At 38.7% G+C, this 24,810-nt stretch overlaps 1 protein-coding gene across 1 annotated transcript in view; it reads left to right on the top strand.

Annotated features, from left to right (window-relative positions):
- SNTG2 (syntrophin gamma 2) overlaps positions 1-24,810 on the top strand; it is a 240,384-nt gene that overhangs the window by 74,549 nt on the left and 141,025 nt on the right. The window contains exon 2 of the mRNA XM_044419194.1: positions 18,736-18,873. Coding sequence (XP_044275129.1) covers positions 18,736-18,873 — 138 coding nt within the window. The remainder of the gene's footprint in view (positions 1-18,735; positions 18,874-24,810) is intronic.

Raw genomic sequence — 24,810 nt, 5'->3', positions numbered from 1 at the left:
TGAAGAACCCAGTCGATATTCAGTGCCTGAAACATAGTACTCAAGGTAATACAGTTCAGACTGGTTATCTGACTACTAAGTTACATAAAGCATCAAGAATGCATAACAGCAAATCAATCTTTTTGTGCTACAGTATTCCCTGATAGGTTTTTATACAAACTGATAGAAATAGATTTGGCAAAACATACGAAGTTGACCAGGCATACCAAATTGAACTTTTTATACATCTTAGAGCCAGACCAGGCAGTGTACCATTCATACAACTAAATTTTGTTTGCAATAAATAAGAAATGGGGGAAACCAGACTTGCACTAAAGGAGAGGAGAAGTGTTTTGCCCCACAGTGATACAGATCTGGATCAGGGACCCATGTCTGTTGCTTGCTCTTTAAAATAAAAATAAAAACCATGCTACTAAATTCTGTTCATTGTGCAACATCTTGATTGGCCCTCACTATACTGCCTTGAAATATGGCTCTTCCCATTTGCAGTGGTACCAAAATGGTTAGGCAGAAGCACTGCTGACATGGAACTCTGAGGACTGGGTAGGTGGATTACTTTGGTGCAACTGTTAAACTACAAATAAACTGATTTTAAACAAAAAGAAAAGAATTCTAATTGTGGCCTTTCTTCAAGAAGCCTGAAAAGCAACCTCACAGTGCTGCTGCAGGGTGTTCCATTGCCTGATGCAGGAATGGGGTCGCCTTTTCCTCTCAATCCGTCAGACGATCTCAGTCATCAGTAACTTGCACTAAAGGAATTTTCCTTAGACAAATGCATTGTGGGTGAGGTGGCCATGGAGACTAGCTGTGCTGCTGGCAGGTCTCTCCAGAACAGTTGCTTGAAAGGACCTTCTACAGAAGGAGAGAATGGATGCACCTGCTGCTCCAGACTGCCATGGCATGTGCTTTTCAGCTGTAGATGGAGAGCTACAGTCCTTCTGCCAGGGCTTTCCAGAGCAGCTGCCCAATGTCTTTGAAGCACGATTCCACAGAGTAAAAGACTGGATCTGCTGCTTTCTGCTCCAAGAGAGCCACCCTGATCACTTTCCTGGAAAGTGTCCAGCAGAGCTCTCCAGAGCACCTACACACGCCTTGCTTTGAGGGCATTGGGCCCAGGCACTGGGAGTAGGTGGCCTTCCCAACAGTGGATGGTGGATGTACAATCTGCCTTCTTTTCTAATAGACCATCTGAGAGAAGGTATTGCCCTCCCTCGCCTGAGCGGGCTTTATGGTTGGCAGGGCATTAGCTGAGGAAACTGTGTTTCCTCTGCGGCCTCCAAATTCACTGATGCCTTTACCTACATAGATGACACTGAATTCAGATAAATGATGGGTGGACACCAATCACTTCATGATATTCTGGATATGCTTCTAGACTTTTTGAAATGAAACTTTTCTTGTTTATACTTTTAAAAATACAGATTTAATTACATAATTGAAATTGCATGTGAACTCTAGTAGGAATTATAAGCACATGTGGAAACTGCTGGTACTTGTGGATGAAATCTTTGTAAGTGGCATGTCATATTCATCTCATTTTCTTTTTATATTTAACTCCCCCCCATTCCCCCCTTGATTACTTGTTTTCACTTCCCAAGATGGGAACAGCTCAATCTTTGCGATTGGTATCCACTGTCTACATTTTTCTTCAATGGTAGATTTTTTTATTTTATTTTGGAGATGTACCCTTTAAAATATTTAATTAAATTACTTTTCTGCTTGAATTACTTATTTTTTTTCTGCGCAATTGATTACGTTTTGTAATTTTCCTCCCAATTTCTTTGCATGTTTTTCTTTCCCAGTGTATGCGATGTCCCATATTGTCACATAGGTACAAAGTTTGTGATATAAAAGCAGTGAGTTTGAGACAGCATTTCACAAAACAGACATTGCATTATTTAAAGTTATTTAATGTTATATTTCTTTCAGGAGCTCAAAATTCTTTCCTCCAATTATTTCATTTTCCCAACAGCCTTGTGAGGTAGGTTAGCTTGAACAATATCTTGATTCCTCCTTCCACCTCCCTCCTCTGAAGCATCTCCTAACGAGAATGTAACTTGGGAGAGCTGGGTCCCCTCTCTGCATAATCCCATGCACATTTTCTTTGAGATAAATGCCATTACATTGAATACTCCATAATAAGTGTGATTAGTATTGCAACCCAGAGGTTGTGCTTGTGTTTTAGTCTTCCCCAAAATAGCACATCAAAAAGTATTATAGAGGCATTGCCAGGCAAGAAACCTGCCAAGTTTCAGAAAGATATATTGAAGACATGAAGAGTTACGACAGCTTTAAATCAGTTAAAGACATTTTTCTTAAGAAAGCCTGGTGACATTGAAAGGATGGCCAGCTCACAGGTCCAAACCAAAGGGATTGGAGAGCTCCTGGTAAAATGTGACTTGATTAGAAGGTGGATCTGTGAGTGACTCAGCTCCATTTCCTTCTCCCACACCTGCACTGGAAGCCCAAATTAGTAATGAAGTCTCATGAATGCTCCTACTTCAGTTCCTGTTGCTTTGGAAGGAAGTGTCAGAATTGACCCGAAGGAACCCAGTCCAGCTACTTGGGCTTCAGCCAGATCTGATGCATATCTCTAACTGCAACTCTTGTGGAGTTTGTGGTACCAAGCAATTTTTGTTGTTGTCTTAAAGAAATGGCAGTGCAACTTCCTTCTAAAAGACTTTGTGGGATTCGTGTGCATTTTAAAGACTCATCAAAAGTGATGGATGACCATGTTGCAGTGAAATGGGATTTAAGCAGGCAGAAGGTATTCAGATGTGTAAAAAAGAGCAACACACAGCTCCCACTAAAGGTAGCTTTTTGATGTTTTGGGCACATGTTTCTCTAATTTTCTACCATTAAATTTTTGAGTCAAGTGCCGACAAAGTGGCAGAAAATAGGCTTTCTGTTCTATCTTATGTACATTTTCTGTAGATGGATTTTATGTCAATCCCCTATAATTTAATGCTTACAGTCAGATGCATTTGTGGCAAACAGCTTTGCTTTTATACGTGAAGCAATTTATTTTATGCTTCATCTGAACAAAGAAACAGCTCAAATCTATGGACTCTAAATTCTGTATTCCAGTAACATCACATATAAATTAATACATATCACTTGTTTCTTTAGGTTTAATATTTCTAATATCAACATGCTTCCCATGTTTTTAACTGAATGAGCAAATAGGAAAGGAACTCACCAACATTTTGAAAGGTTGAAATGGAAATATATCATTGCAGATTCTTCAAGGTGTGTATCAGAGTGCAGTCATATCCACTTTATTGAATTCTATAAGGACTGTGCAGCAGTTTATCTCTGTAGAGTGAATGTCTGAACAGGGGAGGTGATATCATGACCGTTGGCTCACCTCTAGATGAGTTCATTATAGTCCGTGCACCTACAGATTTTGTGCATAAGGCGTATACACAACTGGGAATGATGCAAAAAGCAGAAAACAGCGCTATTCCTACGGGCTACTCTGTGCAACATGATACTAAATGTTCATAGAGACACTGGGCCATTTCTGATCACACAGCAGAAGTGTTACTACCATCAGTACCTAAGTTCACTTTATGTGCACGTCTGTCTTACATGTATTCACATTTTCATTCTAGTTTCATTCTGCTTTTGAATTATGTGCAGTGTTAATAAAGGGAACATCTGTAGTGACAGAAATAAATACCGATTCTTTACCAACGGAGAAATGTGTGCTGCCAATGAAAACAAGTTAGATTTTCAGAGAAGTGGGACAGAATGAGTCAGCCTTTGGTTCTAAATAGCACTGTTACTGCTTAATTCTTTGAAAGCAGTATCTTGTGCAAGAGGTGCAACTTAATTTGATAGGGTGTTTTGGGGTTTTCTGATGTCAACTTCACCAAAAATGAACAATTGATTTGAATTCCAATTTTAAGACTGCAACTGGTGTATTGTTCAAAAACCTAAATTTATGTTATGCCAAACATCGTAGAAAGATTGTTACTGTTATTTCTCACATGAAAAGAGGTTGAAAAGGGGAACTTACTGAATAGAAATACTTGATGCTGCATTCTTAAACTAGTTTGTTTGAATGATATAAAGCTTCTGACTCTTTTGAATTATTCCAACCTAGTGTAATATATCAGGAACACTTGTTCTTTGCCATTCAGTATTAATTTAAAAAGCTTTCATGTTTTGGAACATATGACAGATCAGGTATTCTCCATGCTCCACATGGAAAAGAGGAGCTAGACTTTATCAGCAAAATAAATTAGACAATGACCTTGAATTTATTGTGGTTTGTCAAAGAAAAGAAAAGAAACCTGGGCTATTTTACAAAAGTTTCTTTAGTGAGGCCAAGTACAAATGCACATATTGCACTTAATCACATAATTAAATCAATCACACTAATAGAACTCTCTGCCTAGATACCTACAAGGAATTAACTTGATCAGATTGAAACTCTTAATATATAGGTATCCACAGTAACTGATATACAATTTTGTGCATTAGAACAGAATATGCTGCCAGTGCATCCTAATTCATTGAATGATGAAACACTGAATCCTAATTCATGTTAGGATTGCCAGCCAGCTAGAAGCCTCCTGGGCAGTGTTGAGACATTATCACATTGTGAGTTTTTCCAGTCCCCTCAGTGGCAGCCAACAACATGGAGAAGAAACAGGAAAACATTTCTGGCATCCAGACAGTCACCTTATCATGGGACTGCTGTGGCTTACTATGGCACATTTTATGAGCCTTGGGCCTGTCACTTCTGTATAGTTCTAGATTTTGTGATATACTCAAAAGCCCTAAATACTTTCTCAGAAAAGAGTGGTTCTCTCTACAAAATCTATATTGGCAAAGCTTCTCTAACTCTTACACAGGACCTGAACAGGAATCACAGTTGGTAAAGAGGTTATGTAAATAAAAGGAAGACCATTCCCTACCAGATGGAGGAGAAAACTGGTAGCTGGGGAGGGAGCAGCACACCTATTTTCCAAGTTAAAATTACAGACAAATTCACTCCCATACCTAAAAGTATGTGCTTTTGCATGAAAGAGTAGGCACCACAGTGGGGTCCACTCTCTGCATTTCTGCTTCTGGATCGGGAGCAAGGTGTGAATACTTGCTCCCAAGTATTACTGAATTTCCCCCTGTGTCATGCAGAGGGATAGATAGCTCTCAGGCTTATGGATCTCTCTCTCTCTCTCTCTCTTTCTGGTGGATCCTCTAATCTACCAACAAGAGTCTGTATCAGAAGTAAGATGCTTAGAATTAGCAAATTCTGGGCCCAGAAATATGTTTTGAGTAACAAAACTGAATGGAACTCATGTTTTATTTTTTTTATTAGATTTATGTTCTTCCTTTTTTTGTTTTTTAAGAACTCAAAGTGGCTTCCATTCTCCTGTTCTCAATTTTATCCCCACAACAACAACCCTTCAAGGTAGGTTGGACTAAGAGTCTATGACTGACCCAAAGTCACTAAGCTGGCTCCATGGCTGAGCGGGCACTAGAACCCAGATTGCCTGAGTCCTGGGCCTGTGCTCTTTATTACTACACCACACTGGTTCTCGTAAACCTTCTGCACAAAAGTCCACTCCTGGTTATTTTGATTACTCAGTAGCATCATTTAGGACAGTGCAGGATTTGGATTTTGCAATTTTTATACTACTGGAATCCTTCCTGATCTATTACAAGTTATCCAAAGAGCTACCAGTAGATTTGGTATTTTTGCACATCCCTTCTCTGGCCACTGATAATGTACAGTTACGGGCAGTGATTTTCCAGTGTCAGAAAGGAATCTTTCTCTTCCCTTTATGGAGATGTCAATTCTTGCATTTGGAACCTTCTGAATGCAAAACGTGCATTGTCATTGAACTCCAATGCATGATTCATGGTAGAGATGCAACAGGCAGTTAAGGCAAGTAATTATTTTGTATCTCTCAAGATCACCCTCAATTATACAATCACAACTGATGCATAAACTCACCAAGATGGCCTGCAATGTGACAAGGCTCAATGGGAAGGAGGAAAGAGGACCAGAGCCAATAAAGCAGTGGGATGTTTCTGGGCTTATTCACCAGATCTTTAATTGCTTAATTTATTGTGGCAAGTTGCGGATCTCTGGGGGCACAGTTTCAGAATTTCTGTGTGAATTGTGCCACTCCAAAATGCTCCTCATTAGCTCTCATCTCCCTTCGTCATGGGCTCTGAAAACAGAAAGGGATATTTTTGGATTAGACGGTGAAATGTGTGGAGGGCAGTATAATGCCTGCTACTGCTAGTAATGGAGTATAAGAAAAGGGGAAGGGAGGAGAGAAAAGAGGGTGATAGTGTGTTAAAGCAAGCCATTAAAAGTCAATGGGCAAAGAAGAGCAGTGGAGGGGAAAGACAAGGGGAAGCACCAGAGTGGAGGTGCTGGCTGTGAAAAGGAAGAGAAAGAGGCAGAGAGAGCAGCCCTGGGCCACTGATGAAACGTGAGCCTCCAAACTGCCATCAAACAGATGGATGAAACTGCAAAAGCAACTGTTAGTGGTCCAACAATTGCACCACTGTGTTAAAGTTTTTGGTTTTAGGGTTGAGCTACTTGTATCTGGTTTGCATAGTCACCTTTGCTCATAACTCAATGGTCTTTGCTCATTAAAAACCCAAACACTTTCCAATTTATTTATGATGTATTTATATATTAAATTTCTAACCTGCTCTATTAGCCATAAGGCTTTCTGGGCCTTACGTTGTCCTTCGGTCTGCATAATTTCACCTACCTGAAAAAGAATAAAAGGAAACCTAACATTTATGTTTTTGAATGGTTTTATTGGGTATTATGTATTAAGGCAGTAAGTTTTTAAAAGTACTAAGAGATACAGGATTTGTGTGTGTGTGTGTGTGTGTGTGTGTGTTTCTTAGCAAGAGTTTAAGATACATAGTGGTACTGTGTTGACTCATTTAATGTTTGGAAAATTAAAAGTATGGAAGAGTTTAATTTTAGAAAATCAAAATAACCTGTCTCTGGAGAAAGATGACGGGAAAGGTCAATGAGAAGTTTAGTTAGGATTCAGGTGCAATGTCAGTGTACTGCTTCCTTCTGCTGCTTCATCCTCTTGGGCCAGCTTGTTCATATGACCTTTCTGAATTCACCACTTTTTTCAGTTTTACCATCTGCCGACAGTCTGAGATTGATTAGGATTCTGCTATATTAGACGCCAAGTATTGTTACTTCATAAGATTAATGGGGAGGCCTGACCAACTGCTTCCTGGAATCTTTAGGCCACTGCCTTTCTGTATCAAAAAACAATGATTTAAAAGAGGTTTCCTGTGCAGGTTTTACTCCTTAATGGTCCTTCTCAACATTAAATAGTTAACTATTTAACCTAAGATGAAATCTAAAGAAGGTGGCCTTCATATACAACTACCATAGCAAGGTCATTTGCAAAACAAGAAGAAAGAGCCTGAGTTGGAAGTAAAGTGTAAAAGTAAAGTGTTCATTTCTATAGGGTGTGATAACAAAATGCTAATGCTGACAATTTAATGGGAGTTTCCAGCAAAGTTCTGAGTCTGCCAGTGTGTGGTTCTAGAAGCGTAAGGAAGAGGTGGCTGCAGCACCAACCTCAGAGTATTTGTCAACTCTCCTGCACATGCAGAAACACATTTTAAAATAATCACAGTGGTTGACCTGAGAGGCAATTCTGAAGAAATCTTAGTAAGACCTCCATGACACCCCATGCTAATAATCCCTGAAGTTAAATAGAAAATAACTGATCCAAAATAATTTGGAGCAGTTATTTCTACTCCTGTCCTCCCTAAAAAAAAACTCCATGGCTTCCTGGTTTTAAACTCTCACCTGTTTTTTCAGTCCCCCATGAATCTCCTTTTCAAAAAATACCTTTGAGAGGAAATTAATATTTAAATATTCTGCCTGCATCATATTTCACCTTCTGCCTTCTCACCTGTGTGGATGGCACTTTTGACAGGTAATACACATTTAAAAGAGCTTTTATTGAAAGAGACACTTGTCAAGCTATTCAGAGTTTGATTTTCATTAAGGTTGTCACACTATGTTGAGGAAATAGTCTCAAAATACTAACTCTAGTGTGTTTAGACATTTTGTATTATTTTCTTATTCCCCTGTCATATGTTTAGGTGGCTACTTGTATTATAAAGAAGTCAACTACATACACTTTAAAAAACGAGTCCATTTGTCAACAGAATGTATGTAGAGCTATCTGAATTTGCTTTGAGAATGCTAAGCAATTCTTAAAGAAATGGCACTTTACAAAAAGATATGTTTGTGTGGGGTAATTATGTATTGAAGGCATAATTATACAATAACTGTGCTTATAGAATTTGGGATGAACAAGGGTCATTAATGATTGGATATATTTTAACCCCCCACCCCCAAATTTCTTACTGTGCAGCATGCAGATGTTGATTTTGCAGAATTGTGGCTTTTGTTGGCTTTCTCTTAAGCCAAAAGTAAATAACTTAAACAAAATGAACCTTTTAGGATGGCTTTTGCTTCATGCACACTATTTTTCAAACTGGTCTAAAATTAGGAAACAATGTGCCCATGTATTAGGATCACAAGAAATGGCCTTATAATATAAAGTCAGGCTACCTGGTCATGTAACTCAGTTCTGTTTATCTTGGCCAGCAATATCTCTTTGGGTTTCTGATGGGAGCTTTCCCAGCTCTACCAAGAGATGCTGTGAATTGACTTAGTTTGGAACTCCACACATGCAAAGCATGCCCTTTTCTACTGAATGGCAATATGTCCTGCTTCTCTTATCTCATCAGATCATTTTCAGCTGCTACTTGGTGTACCAAAGGTGGAATTTGAACTGTAGCAATTTTAAGTCAAGCCTTAATTAGTTGTCTGTACTTGGTAGAAGGGGTGCACATTTTGTAAGACTATTGCCAAGAGAGAGCACAATGCAGTGACACATAAGTGATTGTGTGTGTTAGGCCTTGCATCTTGCTGTGGAATACGGACAGTTTGTCCAGACAATAAAGAAGGACAATTTCTATTACAATCTCCTCCCAGCAACCTTCTTTTTCCAAAAGAAAAAAGATGACTTTTAAAAAATTGCTGATTTTTGTTTCTTTCTTTTTTTGCTCGATACAGACCGAGAGAGAGAGAGAGAGAGAGAGAGAGAGAGAGAGAGAGAGAGAGACTCCAAAGTGTGCTAAATTGCTTATAAATCACAGAGACAGTAATGCTCTGCTCTCTAGTACAACTTTCCCCCTTTTTGCATTTTTCCAGGTAGCATGGGAGTTTAGTTGGCATCTGGAAAGGAGACAGAGGCTGTCACACCAGGGAAAGAAAAATCCATCTTATGGTTGTACTTATAAAAATCCAAGCAGTCTAGTTTTTATAATGCAAATTATTTGCTGATTATGCAAATCAAGCAAATTATTTGTTGAGTTGACTAGCAGTTGCTTTGTGTGTGCTCCAGACAAGAAACTAAAACAAGAAAAAGCTGGAAAGGGATCAGAGGAAGCCTTTTTTTTTTTTTTACCCTGCCATTTGCTTATTCCTGAATTTGCTCATACGAAATTTCTTGGACAATGAGCTTGTTATCAGGCAACATAGTGAGCTGTGTTTCCTATGGTCTCTGATTCTTTTGCTCCAGCTGTATGTGACTCTGCACTCTCCATATGCAAATAGAAGTTCTCAGTATGGGGCTTTGAACCCATGAAAGCTGGAACCATGTATTGTTTTCTCAGCTTGTAGACTGTGGACAATTGTTAGGCACTTTTAAAAAAACTATTGTTCGCTTGTACAGTGTACTCTTGAGTGGGGATTATGATGATTCCAAGGTGGAGCAGCATATGGGGCTTGCAATGAAGCGGAAAGGATCCAGATGGAATCAGGATCACATAGGAGAACACAGGGAATCTGCGGATGGGACTCTGGAGACTGAAAATGTAGAATTAGCGGTTAGGGTAGTCAGCATGCATAGTCTGGGATTACAAAAGAAGGGAAAATCTGTAACCTCTTGAAAGGCTCAGGGGAGTTGGGTACAGGTGTCGGGGCTGGGCCATGAGCAGCATTCTCAAAAGGGTGGGCAGCCAGAAACTGGGAGCCAGGATCAAAGAGGAGTTGGACTCTAAGAGTAACCAGGAAGCAGGACCAGAGAACAAGCCTTGAGTAAGGACAGAATAAGACCTGAAGCAGAACACAGGAGGGCAAGGCTCAGGTGAAACAGCAAGCCAGTAAGATCCGGTGATTGCCCTGATTAGGTGGAATCCGTTTCATTCAGTACTGAAATCTAGGAAGTAGGAAATCTTGGCAGAGTGTACAAGCTAGCTACAACCTCTTAGCATCCAGACAGGTTCCTATTGCTGCTTCTCCTCTAAGCAGATCATAAAGCATGAGCTCCTCTTTGGACCCAGGTGGCTAGTACAAGGGGTGGGCTAAATTTTTGGGCTGTGGGCACCTTTGGCTATTTGAAAAATGGTCCTGGGCATCCCCACAAATGGCAGCTGTGCAAGGTGTAGCGAAGGTCAGAGCAGCCTGTTTCACAGCAATGCCAGCTGCTGGAAAGAAATGGTGTTAGCTGAAGAAAAGGTGCAAGGGGTAGGGCATTTGAGTGAGTGTCTAGGCCAGGGTGCACTACCATGGTGCCTACACCTGCACTGAAAAGACTCCCATGGAGACTGTCCAGCTGTGAACTGTCTGCCTGTAAAAATTGCCTCCTCACTTGCATGCCACATTAATTTTTCTTGCAGACGGTTGCATCTGTGCTAGAGAGATAAGGCCCATTCTCATGTCTCTGAACAGCTTCAGCCTGTGCAAAATGCAAACATAATTATTGTGGAGAAGGACTGTATCTGTGGTTGCATCTGTAATTTAGTATGAAGGAGGGAATCTGGTCTTTTTCTCATTGCATTTTTTAAGAAATAAGCTCGGAAATCTCACTTTCAGTGCAGCATGGCTTTTGAAATACTTTCAGGGGAACACTTGCAAATCTCACCTCCCACCCAAATAATGGTAACTGAAGAGAAAGGTAAGCATGCAGTATTCCTTTTGTAACCATTTGGAAAAACTATAGGGTGGCTGTTTGGGAATCATCAAACAAGCAGGCACAAAGCAGGACTTCTATTTGCACAGAAGTCGCATAGCTTAATTTTTATTTATAGATGCAAATTTAGATGTGATTATGCAAATTTAATTAGAAATGCAGTCTATCTCATCATATATGGAAGACTGTGGTTGAAGAACCAGGGTGCTTTGCTCTGTCTGCCCTCCATGTTCTGTTGATGAGCAATTTCAAGGCCCAGTTCTTCCTTCTGATAGTTCTTTATCTTTAAACTTGACTTGAACTGGAAAAACCTTTAAACGAAAGAGACCATCAAACAAGAGAACATTTCTCTAGCAGCCCTTCAGACATTGTAAGAGAGAACGTGGCCACCCTAGAAACTACCAAGAGAAGTGTTTATTTTCAAGGATAACCTATTCAAAATAACAACGCATAAGCTAATTGGTGTTCAAGCTGTATTTTGGCATGCTATATCCATAGAAGAAATTAGAATATCTTTTTCATGGAGAGGTGGTATAATTTTACTTTGTTTCCATGTAAGTAATGTTGACTGTGTAATGTTAGTAGGAAATTGCATTTTGGAAATTAATTCTTGGAAGCTCTTCTATAGCAAATATGCAGTTCTCTTGATCAATGAATTGTGCCATGTGTATGGATAAGCTGTCTTTATACTGAATAGTGCTGAATATTCTATATTGACATATTGTAATCTCTTATCCATCATGTCTTAGCTTTGCTTGTTTTCTTTGGAACTATTAGCCCAACTTTTCAATAATCTGTTCCCAGTAGATTTCTTGTTTATGTGATTATTTTCAAGGGCAGCTAGTTTTTCAACCTTTGGCTTCTAGATGCTTCTATTTCTCTTATTTACCTTTCTGATGAGAGATTTAAAAGAGCTTCCTGCAGGATTCAGCTGTTTTATTAATGGCACCTGATGTTTAAATCGAAACCATGTAGTTCTTAATCTACCAAGGTAGTTACTCATGTTAATATTGAAATACTTCTTGTTTCTTTATTTATTTTCTTGCCATATCTCAGTCCTAACAAAGGGAACATCCCTACTGGCAATTGTGCAGATGAGTAATAGAAGAAAAGAAATACCATGCCAGAGATCACAGAAGAAACTTAAAGAATTCTATTTCTGCCTAACACAATCCAAAGCAGTTTGCTAGATTAGATTTATTTTGGAGGGAAGCTTCTTCCCTAGCTTTGGTAAGCCTGGTATCCACAAACTGAAGAACAATCCAGTGAGGGCTCACATACTGTTCATTCATTGCAACTAGAAGAAAAGATTGCATGTTCCCTCTCTATTTGCCTGCATGGAAACAGATTTGTGGGGTGCGGTTTGGATCCCAGCAATAGTTAACAGGATCCTGAAACTTTCTTCGAGAACATTCTTTTCCTGTAATAGTTTTCTTCGGGGTATAAGCTGCATCTTTTCAAAATGTGCTATAAGCCAGCAAGAATAAATTGCTGCAGAAAGCTCTACTCAGTCATTAACAAGTGATACAAGGGAGTCAAGAAACAGAAGGAAGAGGCAGGGAAAGGAATAATTCACTCTCATTCACTGAGTGGATTACAGACCTTAGATGTTTCAGTTTGCAACCCATTTTCTGTTGAGGAACACAACATCCCTTCCCTCCATAATGCACATGCTGACCAAGGATGGTTTATCATTATTCTGCTTTAAAGTAGAGTTGGGGAACATAAAAATATTAACCTAGAATTTAAAGAGGGCATTTTCTTAAATTAGATTTAATTTGGCAATCTGGTACTAGTATCTTCAAAAATGATTCTATGGAGAGTACCTGAGTATTCCATAAGTATTCCATCCAAGAAAATATTTATTCAGCAATTGTTTTGTTGAAATATAGCTTAGTTTAGTTGTTGTGATGAATTTTTAAGTTAACCTGGGGGAAAGCATGCTTGTGTAGTCTGTTTATGCAAAAAACTCAAGGGAGCATCATTATCATAGCTCTTTACAAAATTGACTTTGCCTGGTCTAAATTCTAACTGTATAAATCAGTGTAATACTAATAAGTATAAATGTTTTTATATATTTTTCATCATGATATGTACTGTATAGTTTTAAGTTTTATTTTGTGAACTTCCCAGGGAGATTCAACTAGGGGATTGTATAAAAATTAATTAACAATAACAATTAAATTATAGGAGGTAATTGTATCACTCAAATAATTAATGAAGTCAACAGTAGTAGCTACTCTGTATAGCTATGTTTTAGATAGGAAGATAAGAATGCCAATTATGATTGGCTAATAAGCTGAAATATTATAGTTTTAAAAACATTCAATATTTAATTTATTATTTGATTTGTCCGCTAACCTTCAATATCAGTGCTCTCATAGCGGTCAGTTGCTACTTTAAAAAAAAAAAAAATTACTAAATCTGTTTTTGTTTTGTTTGTTGGGCTTTTCTAGTTTACTTGCTGAAAAATTGAAATTGTCCACATTGCAAAGATGCATTTAAACATCTAATGCTAAACTATTCAAACTTACCTTTCAGTTTAAAATGATATTTTATGAGTTTTGTTTTCTGGTGTTTAAAAGCATAATTGCCTGTCTGAATGTCACTGACTTTCTTCTAGCGATTCTTCGATATCACATTAAGTGGTGGCAACATTTTTTTGTCCTTAATACCTGTCATTTTACTGAAAGTGACATTCTGAAAGTTCATTCTGAGCATGTATTATTGAATTCAAATGTTTGTGTCTGATGCCTTGAGCAGAGAATGAGGTTGACAATAATCAATCATATCTAATTAGCTGGTGACACACTGTGTTTACAGTAATTAAACAAGCCATTACTGCTTACTTTCTCATGATTAAGATCACACAGATTGAGAACCAGCTGTTAATCACTCCTGTTCCAAGGCTAATGACATTAGCAGAAAATGCCTATATTATAACCCAGGGCTATTTTTAACAAGACTTTTTGTTGAGCGTCTTTCTGTATAAATGAGGCACATTCTATGTATAGCGGAAGGGGCTGAGAATATGCACCCTTAGCTTTGTGTTGAGAAAAAAAAACTACAGAGCTACTGGTTTTTTAAAAAAAATTATTTGGCAAGTGGAAAGAAGCACTGCACTCTTTAGAAACATTATTTAATTTCAGCGTTATGATATGTAAGGCCCAACATTTAGACTAGTTTTTAAACAGGTTTTTATGGGTGGGGTGTTTTTGTTTTTTGTTTTGTTTTGGTATTTAATTGTTTTAGTTGTTAAAATCCGTGGTTTGGTTGTGGAATCTTTCACTGTATGATTATATGCTGGTGAATTATTTGTGGAAAATACATAGCTATCAAGATTAAGGATTTTAAAAGTCTTAAGCATACAATTCTGCCCAATATATTTTATGATAACAATTGCATCTGATATTTGTGTGTGTGTTTTTACTCTGTTACATAGCAGTGGCTGCATTAGTTTTTCCATTAAGTTTAGAGGGAGATGGATTCCAACCAACCATCGGTATCGCTATATAAATCTGGATTGTTTTATAAGGGGGCATAAATCTATCTCATTGCTCACATTCGGTTCAGACTCATTGTATAAATCTAACTCAAGAGTAATGCAAGTACTCACTAAAACCAAGGGAGTAGTTTTTATGAGTAAATCTAAATGGTCCAAATTAAAGTTCTTTTAATAGTGTTTAAGAGGAAGTGTTATGTTTTATTGCAAGCTGTGTACATTCAATTTACTTTCCTATATTGGAGGGACTTGGGGGAAATTAGCCAGGTGCTCTCAAACTGCCCCTCTGCTCAAAACACTAGACTTTCTGAACATTCCCTCAGGTTAGATATATTTCATTGTCTGCAATTAAAATGCTTTCATACTTCTGTTATCACACATTCTACAATCTATGTAACTGGATATCCCTCAGGACTGAAAAGAAGATTCTGAGCTCCGTGAGAAAATTATCAAAGACTGGATACTTTTCTCATTTGAACAGAACTTTGTTGTTTGTCCAATTTCAAGTTAGAATATGAAAACGGAATATGAAGAATTTTTGAGGCCACAATTCTATTTAGCTTTTCTTGGAAGTCAGTCTCATTACTTAGTAGAACTTAGTCTGAATAGACATGCATAGGCTTATACTGTTCATTTTGCTAGCAGGATGCTTTTCATTCTCATTTTGAAAAGAATACAAAAATACACTTCAATTTCTAAAGATGGCTGATTTTACTTGTGTTGCATGATCTTTGCTAGTTAAGTATTTTTCTAATGAGTATAAATGGATATTAATGCATGGTAATTTAAAATCTACTGATCGTATTGAACTGCTTTGTTAAACATGTATGAGATGTGTTATCAGAATATATCTCCTTAGTCAAGTTAAAATAATACATTAATTATTTTTCTTTTAAATGGTGTCACTAATTTACTGGAAAAAATATCTTTGTAAGGAAAGTTATAGCTTAACAGTCTTCCTACAGCCTCTTTCAACCTGATGGCTTGGAACAAGAACAATGCTGAAAAATTAGGATGTTGTATTTATTCAGTTGCTCATGCACTTTTCAGTTACAAATTCCAGAGTGAATTGCAATAGATTGGTGATTGTTAAGTGCAGTCAAGTTGTTTCTCCTGGTAATCGTGTTAGTGAAAGCTTTCCAAAACATTCTGTCCTTGACAGCCCTGCTCTGCTCTTATAAACGCAAGACTACGGCTTCCTTTATGGAATCTCTCCATCTCATAGTTAGTCTTCCTTTTTTCCCCTTCTGCCTTCAATGTTCCCTAGTGTTACTGTCTTCTCCAGTGATTCTTGCCTTCTCATGATGGGCCCAAAATACAACTTCAGTTTTGTCATCTTTGCTTCCAGGAAATTCCTGCCTAGATTTGAACTGCAACCTACTTGTTCCTTTCTGTCGCTCCAGGGGTTTCACAAAGCTCTCCTCTAGCACTATGTTTTAATTGCATCTACTTTTTCTCTGTCAGCTTTCTGCTCTGTCCAGATTACACTGGATGATCTTTTCTAGGTCCTTTATTGAAGGTTTCCCAAGTCCCAGTCTTCTTTGAATTTCTTGGCTGCAGTCTCCATTTGAATTGATGACTGAGCCAAGGTATGCAAAATCTCTCACAATTTCAGTTTCTTACTGTCGACATTAAAGGTGCATAACTCTTTTGTCATTCTAAGTTTTGTTTTGTTAATATTCAGCTGCAGTCTTGATTTTGCATTTCTTCTTTTACTTTTCCCAGCCATCATTTCAATTCATTGCTGCCTTCTGCAGCAGTGGTATCATATACATATCTTAAATTATTGAGGGATCTGCTGCCAATTTTCACTCCTTCCTTTGATCCTAATCCAACTTTCCTTATGCTATATTCTAGGAACAAGTTGACAGATAAATAAAATTTACCCTTTTTGACACCTTTGCCTATAAGAAACCATTCTGTTTCTTCATATTCTGCCCTAACAGTAACTTCTTGTCCACGATACAGGTTACACATAAAGATAATGAAGTGCTGAGGCACACCCATTTCTTTCAAAACCATCCATGATCTTTTGTAATTCACACAGTCAAAGGCTTTGCTGTAGTCTGGAAAGCATAGATTGATCTTTTACCGTGGTGCTTCAGTAGCCAACATATATTTATGCAGTGCATTTTTTGTAAAAAAAAAGGTGCCGGAACTCACATCCCAGCCCAGCCGGCAGTAAGCACACACATCAATCCCAAGCCGAGCAGCGGGGCAGCATCCCAAGCAGCTACCTCTCACTATCAGATAGCAGGCACAATTGCAGCCTGCAGGCACTATGTTAATGATGCGTGCTGCTGATCTGCTACTCCATTCAAAATCACTTCGTAAAATCCATTGGAAAAAAAGGTGCCGGAACACTGTTCCGGTGCGTTCTATGACAAAAAAAGCCCTGTATTTATGACAGGTTCTTGAGTGCCTCCTGCTTTTTGGAATCTTCCTTGAGCATCAGGCATCTCTCACTCCATGCAGGGTAAAAATAGGTTGGTAGTATTATGCAAATGAAATCTTACTCCTTTGCAATAACTGCTGTTGACTTTGATGCAGCTTCATTCCAAAATGAAATTCCAGCTTTTTATTGGTTTGACTTGTCAATCGCTTCTTGGTCCTATCCATTCTAAAATCATTTGAGAGCAGGGCCTTTTCAGATTTCACCTAAAAAGTACAATCTTTGACACATATGCAATGTATGTAGGGATGTCAGATTTTGTTTTCTGAGTGCAGCTGAATTCTGCAGTTGGTCTTCACTTGTTGGCAGACTTTTTAACTTTTTTATTCACTTGAAAAATACTTATGTTACTCGCTCTTTTTGGTATTCATTTGCAATGTGTTTGGCATCTTTTCAAGCAAAAGCAAAAATATTCACTGAGTGAATATATATACATCCTTGACGATTGATTATACTGTTAGTGACTGTAGATCTTTCTGTTCTGAGTGTACGTGGGTATTGATCTTCATAACTATTCTCATTGTTTGTCCCGTGCCACATTTTGTAGCTAGATAAGTAGTAAACTTAGTGCTTTCTGCCTATTTCTGAGATAGCATGAAGTAGTATTTTTCTTATTATTCACAGTGCGTATTTTAAGAGAGAAGGATGGGCTGTACCACTGAACTGTTGTCTTCCATTTTAAACCAGAGAGGTACATTTTTGCAGAGAACTGATAGTGTTTGAGTAGAAAAATGGTTCCTTCTGAAACTATGAAATGTTGTGCAAAGTGACCTAAATGTATGGGAGTGTGTCTCCCTGTTCTCTTCTTGTGAACTAAAGTGCTTGCCTTTTATATTGGTCAAGTGCCACTTTTTCTCTTCCTCCATTTGATGGTCTTGACTATGGTTTGTTTGCTGCAGCTTCTGTATGTTGTCTCTTAGCTACGTTTACTTATGTTTGATGTAGTGACAGAAAACAATGAGTACTTTGTCAGCCACCTTTGGTTTAATTATATCTGTCTCATTAAAATAAAGTTTTAAAAGGTGATGTTTCTATCAAAAAGGAGGGAACAATCCTGTGTAAATTAATTCATTTATAAGGTTAAAGTATTATCTATTTCTGCCTGATTTAAACAATTGGAACAATTTGAGATAAATACTTATGTCTCAGCTTTAATGTGTACATTTTGAATATTGGGTTCAAACTGTGTTTTGAATTTATTTAAATACCAAGCTGATTGTATACAAGCTTGCAAAGATGCCAGTAGAGCACAGAGCAATGGTGTGTTTCTGGGGCTGGTTAAACGTGGCACAGTATTATCCTTGGTCACTGTCCAGTAAGATGCCAATATCTCTGGACACAACAGCGCCTCTTCTTCACGGAAGTACAGGCATGCTATATTTAAGTGGGAGACCCAGGTATTTGCATTATCTTGTCTCACTACCTAACCCCCTGCAGTGTTCTAACTTGGGCACAATACTGCATCAGCACTGTTCTGTCTCTGGGCTGGAAGAAATGTACAGCTCTGCAAAAATTGCTTTGGACATGATGTTGCATAGCAAGAATCTGCTTGTGTGCAAGAGCTAAATCAGGTGATAGGATTAGGCAACCAATGAAGATTGATATGGAACACTACTTGGCTTTTTCTGATCTGTTACTATTTCAAACCATACCATTGTATACAAACAAATGAATAAAACTATTGTGGACACGGAAGACATAAATTGTAAATTAATTTTATCACATTTTAAAGGCTTATGTATCTGATGTATTTGATCTTTTTAATGTTCTTGCTTCTACAGACAAAAACTGGAATTGCATTGTTATATGATGAAATATCTGAAAACTCCTATGAAATCCGACTGAAGCTTACAAAAGAGGTACTGACAATTCAAAAACAAGATGTCATCTGTGTTAGTGGAAGTGATCACAGTGCAAATGTAAGTGCTTCTATAACTTTGCGCTTCCAACCATTTTTTTCAGTCTTACAAAATTACCTGAAAATGCACTATTCTAAACAGGTAATAGCAAAATTGTCACCAATTACCAATACTTGCAAAAGAGTACACATTTGTAAGTGCCTTGAATAGAATAACTGCTGTTGCATCCTCTAAAAATACATTTTCCTTCATAGGTTTATATGATGCAAATCATGTCAAACTACAAATGCTAATAAATGTTAGCATAACTAGTTATGCTGTTTGTCATTACCAGAGTTTCTCTGTGTATGAGGAAATGATTTGCTTCCTTTGAAATATTCTCCGCAGAAGAATACACAGTATGTTCTGTCTAGAATTGTCATTCTGTCTGGATATCAGATATGGAAACTCGCAGACCTCTTAAAATTCTCAGATTTTTGTGGGACCCAAATGGTATACTACATTTTCCTTTCTAAATGCTACTAATTTGGCCTTTAGACAAGTTCCCTAACCATATATTGTCTTTCTAAACCATCTGGACATACTAGTGTTATACAAATAGAAAATGTTCTTTTATTTAAGAATTAAAAAGGAAAAAGGAGTTGCATCAATTTAGTAATTAAATTTAGCAAGTAAACTTTAAGTAAACCCACTGAAGTGGTTGAAACTTGAGTTACACTACCATTGGATAGAACCCAAGGCTGTGGCCCTGGATCACAAGGCAGTCAGTTTTCCTTGTAAAGGACAGTTGCCCAAATGTTCAGCCTTTGCATGCATCTCCTGATTGATTTTAAAGACATTCTAACCACATTTACTCATGGATATATATTTTTAAAAAGCATACAGGTAGTATTACACCTAGTTCTTCTGTAAGGCAAAATCTGTTTCCATCTACCTGTATTGTAGCTGGCTGAATGCAAAGGTACTGGCGATGACTGACAAGCATTCATACATTTGATTTTTGTTTATATTGTTATTTAGTCTACATGAAATGAATATATTAACAGAACGATCCTCTACCCACTTACCTGGGAGTAAGTCCTATTTAACTCAGCAGGACTAATTTTTGATCTGTATAATTATATCATAAGTTGCTTTACTTTCAGCATGTTAGACTACTTGTATATAAGGTTTGCCTATATTCACCTGTTTCCTCATGTATACTTTACATAGCTAGAAGCCTTGTAGCTTTCATTTTCTGAAAAGATGACAACCCCACATCCAATTTATACTTCATACAGCACTATATTGTGATAAATAATAAAAGAGAACCCTGTGAGAGAAGGTGCTCCCAGTCCAGTGATTTGGTTGGACACTTTTTTTTTGGAGCTTTACAGATTTGGAACAGTTGTTCTACCTGCACAAACCAGTATCGAATGACTGCTACAAAAGAGGGCAAGCCATGAATGTAATGTATAAATTTGTTTTGAATTGCCAATGCATGTCAAGAAACCAAATTAACCCTTGCAGATGGAAGGGCAAGTTGGTGTTTGTCCACCTCTGCTTCAGTGGTGACTGAGTGTGGCTCTGATCGAGATGTGAAGGTATATCCACATCAGATTACATAGCACTGCATTCAGCTGCACAGCATATGTTTGTGCATAGGTCCCTCTGGAATGAGATCACTGAAGAAGGCACTGAGGACCCTGAGCACGGCATCGCTCAGCCTCAAAGGGCTTTGAGTCTGTGGTAAATGTACAAAAGCTGAAATTTTTGTGAGTGTCCATGTACTCACTAGCTTGTATACTTCCTGGCTTCAAGCCGAAGTAACTCAGCTCTGGCATCTGGCAGGGGAAGGTAGAGGAGGTCAGCGTGTGCCCATTTGCAGACAACACAGCTTGCAGCTTGAGGTTTCTTCTGCCAAATCAATTAACAGACTTTGGACTTTACTGAGTAAAAAACACTATATCTAATGTTAGTTACACATCTTTTCCTTATGCTGTGAGGATGCTTCTGTATGTTCCTGACATGACTAACCCAGAAACAGGCCAGAATATCCTACCTGGTTTTACGCTGTACCTGAGGAAAATATGACACCTGACATGCTTTTGCTAGGTCAGAAAGTATGCCACAAACATTTAAGTTGTTCCTGGATCCTCCTTCACTGCACGCCTCAATGCTGTCCTTTTCCAAATGTGCAAGCACAAGGGTTAGCATACTTGCTCGCAGAGCCACTCCTGAAATGCCCCATGTGGCCTTTTCAGTTACCACATGAGGCAATCCTGCAGCCAGTCAATCATCTGCACACAGTGGAGGTGAAACAAGCAAATCGCAGAGAGTGGTTTTATGATTTCGCATTCTCTTTCAGTGCTGCCTTTTCCTTGCCTTTGCAGTTGCTGCCTGGGTTATATTCTAGGCAACAAAACAATGGAGGACAGGGGTAGATGCTTGGGAAACTGATCTACATCAAACTGAGGTGTAATTGATATTTTGGGGGAGAAGATTTATAGCTATAACTGAGGGACATCTCTTAGGTGAGGAATCTGGCCCTCTAACTCATTTGAGCCATATGACCACACCTGAAGGTGATTTCTGCACTGAGGTTGCTGCAGTCTCAGTTTTCATTGTCATCAGTTAGAGAAACAAACAATCCTAGCTTCCAACAGGAGAACATTTTCTATTTTATCTATTTATTGTTGGACATAGGGATGAACTAAATTCTGTTTCCGTTTGCAATGTCCTGTTGTCACAATTCCATATGCAAACACAAGCAGCAACAGTTTTTGGAGAAAATGAGCAAATTCCAAAATATGTGAAATGTCAGTTTTTGAACATTGTATTTTTGGAAGTATCTGCGTTTTCATAATTTAGGAATTGGAGGAAAATGAATACTTTTGAAAAATGTGCACAAGAATATGCAACTTTCCCTTCTGAACAAACTGAGAAAGAGATTGAAAATGAAAGTGGATGTGAGTTGAAATGAACTTTGAAGAAATTTTCATAGAATTTGTGAGTTGGAAAAGCAATGGTCCTCCCATCCCAAGGTGAAGAGGGGAGGGGGAGGGGGGATGAAGAAGACGACGATGATGACAAAGAAAGCAACAAAGAAGATGATGAAGAAGAGGGGGTGGGTGAGTGGGAAAGAGTTGTTCCCTTTCCCTTCCTGTGCTGTTTCTGCTGCTCTAGAATCCAGATCATGGCCTAAGTCTTGCTATAACATGTACATTTTTCCACTTGCAAAATTCAAAATATTAATAAAGAAGCAGGTGATGTTTGCATGTATTGGTACATTTTTGAAATGTTAATGTTTCTATGTTTTTATTACACTTCCTAGACTTATTGAAAAGCCAAAGTTGTGGAAGTTAATGCCTTTAAAATAAAAAGACACAGTTTTTGCTTGGCTTCCCTTTAATTTCTTATCTGTCCAGTGGCATCTCTTGAACTGCTCCTCCTTTTGTTCTCCTTTTCCATTACTCCTATGCCTTTTTTACTCCTCCCTTTACTACTCACTGTTAACCATCTTGCCAGGAAATTAATCTCCCCTCAGCTTTCTACTTGTCTTCACAATCCCATCTATTTCCAACTGCCAGCTTCCGGCCCTTTAATTTATCTCCTTCAGTTTCTTTTTTCTCATTACCGCAGACCTGTACAAGTGATCCCCAGGCCAAATACTGCCCACCAAGCCAGGCAGAATGGCATGCCCGCCCCTGCCTTGGCCATTCCAGGAAGGAAGCCAGGGAAGCAGTTTGTGTTCTTCAGATGGCTTCCTATCTGTTTGTACAACATAGACTTGTAAGATGAGGTCTCTTTCTATTGGATTTATTATTGACTAAGGGTTGCGGGATGCAGGTTTCAATGGACAGGAATTCTAGATGTCAGGTTGCGTTACCCTGAAATTAGGAAGAGAAACTTTATAGGGAGTTTTTGACTTTAGAAGACATGCATATCCATGCTTTGGCTTTTTTATTTGGCAAAATCTTGAAGGACAGGTCTCTTCCATCCTTTTAAAAACATGTGGTGTGTTCAGCATCAAGCAGTTTTCCTGAGTAACTACTAGGGGTCACTCCAGCATCTGGAACACAGTCAGTGGCAAAAAGAATGTGCCACAACCTAAGCTTTAGGAGAAGCTTTTCAGCCTTTTAGAATGAGGGGGAAGAAACTGCACAGAAGCAACTGGTTAGGGGAAAGGGCATAGCCTCCTGGTGAGATGTTCAAGCGCTAGATTTGGTGATGACCTATAAAGCCCTAAACGGCTTGGGTCCTGGTTACCTGAAGGAGCGCTTACATCCATATATGCCCGGCCGCCCCTTGAGATCTGTGGGAGAGGCCCTTCTCCGGGAACCCTCTGTGAAAGAAATTAGGAGGGTAGGTACTCGGAGGAGGGCTTTCTCTGCGGTGGTGCCCAATCTATGGAATGCGCTCCCCAGAGAGGTCCGCCTGGCGCCGTCGTTATTTGTTTTTCGGCGCCAGGCCAAGACCTTTTTATTTAAGCGTCATTTTAATTGTTAACAGTATTTGCTTTTATCTGGCCAGGGCGACTTCTTTTATATTGCTATTTATTTTATATTGTTATTTTTATATTGTTATTTTTGTACTTTATCTTACGTTGTGAGCCGCCCCGAGGCTTCGGCGAATGGGGCAGCATAGAAATGTTTTAATAAATGAGTAAGTAAGTAAGTAAGTAGATTTGGACACTAGGAGGCTGAGATTTTAACCTGGACCTAATCTAGCACACTCCTGAGTGTACTCAGCTGAGGAATTTTATTCTAGAAAGGTTTGGTGCTTCATTCATTATTACATATTTGCTCAGTGAGCTGTCCAACTGTACAGTAATTTACCCCTGAGAGGTCCTAGAGGAAAACATAGCTTGCATGCAGAGTCCAGCTGTGCTATTTCCACCATACACCTTCCATGAAAAAGGCAAGGTGGTGAAAAGACAGGGAAAATAGAAATGGTACCGGATAAAGAGAAGGGAGAAATGCTTTGTCCAGAAACAGGCATCAGTGAAACCTGTTGCACACGGTAGAGAATATTCTGAGACCAACTCACTCAAGCACCTGTTTCTCCATCTAATGCCTGGGAGAGCAGTTTAAGAACGGACTGCCCCGTGCCATATCCAGGGCCAGAGGTTAAACAGCTTAAAGTAGGAAGGAAGAAGGACTGGGACGAGCCTGTTTAAGATTAAGGGCAATTAAGGGTCATGATCACAGATTAGTAAATAGATAGAATTCTACCTTGTGCACGGCAGTGAAATAATCATTATTTAAAGACATGAAAACCTAACTATTTGTTCCATTTTCAGCCTGAAAGTGCTATTGAGATCACAAGCTGTTAGACCTTGTGTCAGGTGGAGCCTTCAAAATAACCAGATGCTTTCTACTACAAGATTATAATAAAAACCACATGCATTATCTCTTCTTTGTGGTGGGGGGAGTTCTCAAAAGTGCAGACCCATCACATGAAAGACGGTATGTGTCTTTTGGGCTTATTCTTAATAGCCCTTATGCAAGGGGTAATGACTGTCAGAAAACAAAATGATACACTCAGTGCAGCACACTACCAAAGGAAGGAGAAAAACTGCACTGGAGGTGTTGTCAGTGGTCTAGCTGAGAAAGCGCACAACTATCACCTAAAGATAAAAGGAAGTAGCATGTCATTAATGTTGCTAGCTTGCAAGCCATGCAGGGAAGCATAAATCATTAACAAAAGTAAACTTGATCTGAAGCTGGTTGCAGAATCTTTCCAGTACGGGGTGATGCAGGAGTGCAGTTCAGACCTCATTAGAAATATCAGTTTGAGTCCAGCAGAAATCTCTGCATTCTTAATGGGTGCAATCTATAGCCCTCTGCACAGAGGAGCCGGCCAGTCACTTAATAAATGCTGCAAATTCATTGACCGTGTCAAAAAGCCAGTTACGCGTGAGTCAGGCTCAAGATCACTGCCTGTGCTGTTAAAGGTGTTGCTACTATCCCTAAAAGATTTTCTACATGTGTCACAGAGAAAGACCTGTAAGAATCC

The sequence above is a fragment of the Varanus komodoensis genome, unplaced genomic scaffold (genome assembly GCF_004798865.1).
Source record: "Varanus komodoensis strain SLA01 unplaced genomic scaffold, ASM479886v1 scaffold10, whole genome shotgun sequence".
NCBI lineage: Eukaryota > Metazoa > Chordata > Lepidosauria > Squamata > Varanidae > Varanus > Varanus komodoensis.
The sequence above is the reverse complement of the archived record's forward strand: the minus strand, read 5'-3'. Positions and strand labels throughout refer to the sequence as shown.